The 3,079-nt window shown below is 32.8% G+C and overlaps 1 protein-coding gene across 1 annotated transcript in view; it reads right to left on the bottom strand.

Moving 5' to 3' along the window:
* LOC100633988 (probable ubiquitin carboxyl-terminal hydrolase FAF-Y) overlaps nucleotides 1-3,079 on the bottom strand; it is a gene marked incomplete at its 3' end in the record, with an annotated part of 19,544 nt that overhangs the window by 15,159 nt on the left and 1,306 nt on the right. Inside the window, exons 2-7 of the mRNA XM_020003076.1 lie at nucleotides 1,524-1,670; nucleotides 1,181-1,244; nucleotides 946-1,095; nucleotides 489-607; nucleotides 280-384; nucleotides 6-52 (exon numbers count right to left, since the gene is read on the bottom strand). Coding sequence (XP_019858635.1) covers nucleotides 6-52; nucleotides 280-384; nucleotides 489-607; nucleotides 946-1,095; nucleotides 1,181-1,244; nucleotides 1,524-1,670 — 632 coding nt within the window. The remainder of the gene's footprint in view (nucleotides 1-5; nucleotides 53-279; nucleotides 385-488; nucleotides 608-945; nucleotides 1,096-1,180; nucleotides 1,245-1,523; nucleotides 1,671-3,079) is intronic.

Genomic DNA, 3,079 nt, shown 5'->3' with positions numbered 1-3,079 from the left:
TGTGCGTCTCCTTCCGGTCAGTACTAGCAGGGACCAGTGGACCATCTACTGACTGCATAGAGGAGAGATACATGTATTAATAATAATAATAATAATAATAATAATAATAATAATAATAATAATAATAATAATAATAATAATAATAATAATAATAATAATAATAATAATAATAATAATACAATACATTTAATGGGTGAGCCAAAGCAAGCAAGGTATTCATAAATAATCCTGGTTCTATTAATAGTATCTGTTGTTCTATAAATAGTAACGCCTCCTTACTTTTCCTTTATTGTCTTGTTCTGTTTTGTCAGTTTCATTAATCAGCTGCACTGCTGGCTCTGATAGTGAGAGGACACCATTTCTGACCGGAGAGATCATGTACAACTACACAACAACAAATTAATAAATAATCAACTATAATTATAATACTAGTGTACTAATAAATAAATATTAAATAAAATTAAATAAATGTATATATTAGGTATTACTTGTTGGAGTACAGCATTCATATAGCAGGTGGCTCCAGCATTCTTCAGTCCCACATACCCTCTAGTGGGCCGAGGACCAACATGAGGATAATACTCCCACTCCACCAATGGAGGCTCATCTGGAGGATTAATAAAAAATAAAAACATTGCAAATTCTTTAAAGTTTGGGCTTTTAATGCATTTACAAATAAAGTACAGTATAAGTGGTTTTTTTCAAGGATTGCAAATTTCTTAGATTTCACTAATTCCTTCCTGATTTGCGAAAATTAAATCCGCAAAAATCAATTTAATACGCTACCCACACGGCACATTGTGCATGTATAACTTGCAAAATTGAAAATCCACAAATTAGAAATTTAGCCAAATTTAGCAAATTTCTCGAAATAATAATTCCCTCAAAAAACCATGTATACAGTAATTTATTTGTTGATGCTAATACTAGTAGTAATAGCCTCACCATTGTAGAATATATCAGAGATTAGTTCACTAAGTATTTCAATGTTCTCCTTCACTCCAACACAAAGTGCATTCAATAGTTTATAACAAGCTTGAATACTGTCAGGACTGGAGCATATACCACTAGCTAACTCATCATTGTACTGTAGATCTATTAATAATAATAATAATAATAATAATAATAATAATAATAATAATAATAATAATAATATTAAATATAATGTATCAGTCATTACCAGGTGTAGTCTTTAGTTTCTTCACTAGTCTTGAGGCTCGAAACAAGAAATCGTTGATGAGGTTCTGAGAAAAAAAAGAATTTACATAAAAAGTGGAATTGCTGAAAAAAGCAATATTATGCCAAGCTATCATTCCAAAAGCTATTCCTAATGAACATGTACCACAGTTTAAATCTTATAAAAGTACATCTACATGTATAAGTACTGTATTTACATGCATACATGTACATGTAGAAGTACAACAGTATTAACTAATAATTCACATGTACAACAGTATTAATAATTCACATGTACAATAGTATTAAATACACATGATAATAATTCACAGGTACGGTGTCCTTACAGGTATGAGGTTCATTCCTCCTGGTTTACTCCCTAAACTGTGTCTCTCCTCAATTGAGGAAAACGTCAGCAGCTCCACAATAAGATTCAAATGACCTTCCAATAATGGACCCTCCANCAACACAGACTGACTGGACAAGGAATTAACCTATTGATAATAATAATAAACTAGAAGAATGTAGAACATTAAGGGGCAAGCCTAAGCTAGCAAAGCAATTAATGGCACTGGATCTATCCTTCTATAATCTACTCCCGATGATTTCAAAGCATGCATCATGATTTAGGCATAGCAAGCATGATTCACATGATGAAAGTTTAATGCTGCTGATAAAATCACTTTACATCATTTATTTTATTTAACTTTTAGTCTTCTAGTTTCACATACACATTTCTTGCCTATAAATGTCTGTAAAGATGCTTTACTTAGCTTTAGATATAACATTATCCAATGTTAAGATGACTGAGAAAAAGCTTGATTGACTTTCACAGTTTTAATAGCAATTGCATCAATAAAGACGAGCTTCATAGGTTATTAATTGAATTTAAAACCTTCTATAGCTGCTGGAGAAGTCTTTGGACGGTGTATCTGCCTTATATTGCTGCTAGAAAGCTCACGTGTGTTGGTTGCCATTTTTATTTTACTGTGACCGCTGCCACTTTCAATGAAAAATTGAAAATTGCATTGGTAATGCATAGTATCTATCTACCGTATTAGATCTACGCATAAATAGGGGTGACGTACGAGGACAGACAGACAGAAGGACAGACGGGGCGTGACTGAGAGTATAGCTAGAGTGGGGCGAGCTCAGGCTCGCCCCAATAATAACATCAATATTTATCAGAAAATGTAATAAAAATTTGGGGTGATTTTTGAGCCATTTTTTGAAAAAAAACTATGGGCTATAGCCTTGGGTATTTTTGTGAATTTTGGCATTATCTTAAAATGGCCGTAACTTAAAAAATTGAAGTCGGAATTGGCTCAAACTTTCTACACAGCATAAGTACATCAATATGTATCAAAAAATGTAATAAAAATTTGGGGTAATTTCGGAGCCATTTTTTGGAAAAAACCATGGGCTATAGCCTTGGGTATTTTTCGGAATTTTGGTGTTTTCTTAAAATGGCCGTAACTTGAAAAATTGCAGTTGGAATCAGCTCAAACTTGCTACACAGCATAAGGACATCAATATGTATCAGAAAATGTAATAAAAATTTGGGGTGATTTCGGAGCCATTTTTTGGAAAAACCATGGGCTATTATAGCCTTGAATATTTTTTTGAATTTTGGCGTTTTCTTAAAATGGCCGTAACTTGAAAAATTGAAGTCGGAATCAGCTTAAACTTGCTACACAGCATAAGGACATCAATATGTATCAAAAAATGTAATAAAAATTTGGGGTGATTTCGGAGTCATTTTTTTTGGAAAAAACCATGGGCTATAGCCTTGGGTATGTATCAGTATTTATTTTCAGTCCATGTGGTACATGTACATGTATACTACAGGTCACATGACTGTCACATGATGCACTTACTCTCACTCCCTCCAGCCACTCAGTCA

This window comes from Amphimedon queenslandica, unplaced genomic scaffold, assembly GCF_000090795.2.
Source record: "Amphimedon queenslandica unplaced genomic scaffold, v1.1 AMPQUscaffold_12763, whole genome shotgun sequence".
Classification (NCBI taxonomy): Eukaryota; Metazoa; Porifera; class Demospongiae; order Haplosclerida; family Niphatidae; genus Amphimedon; species Amphimedon queenslandica.
This window is presented reverse-complemented; position numbering and strand designations above follow the sequence as displayed.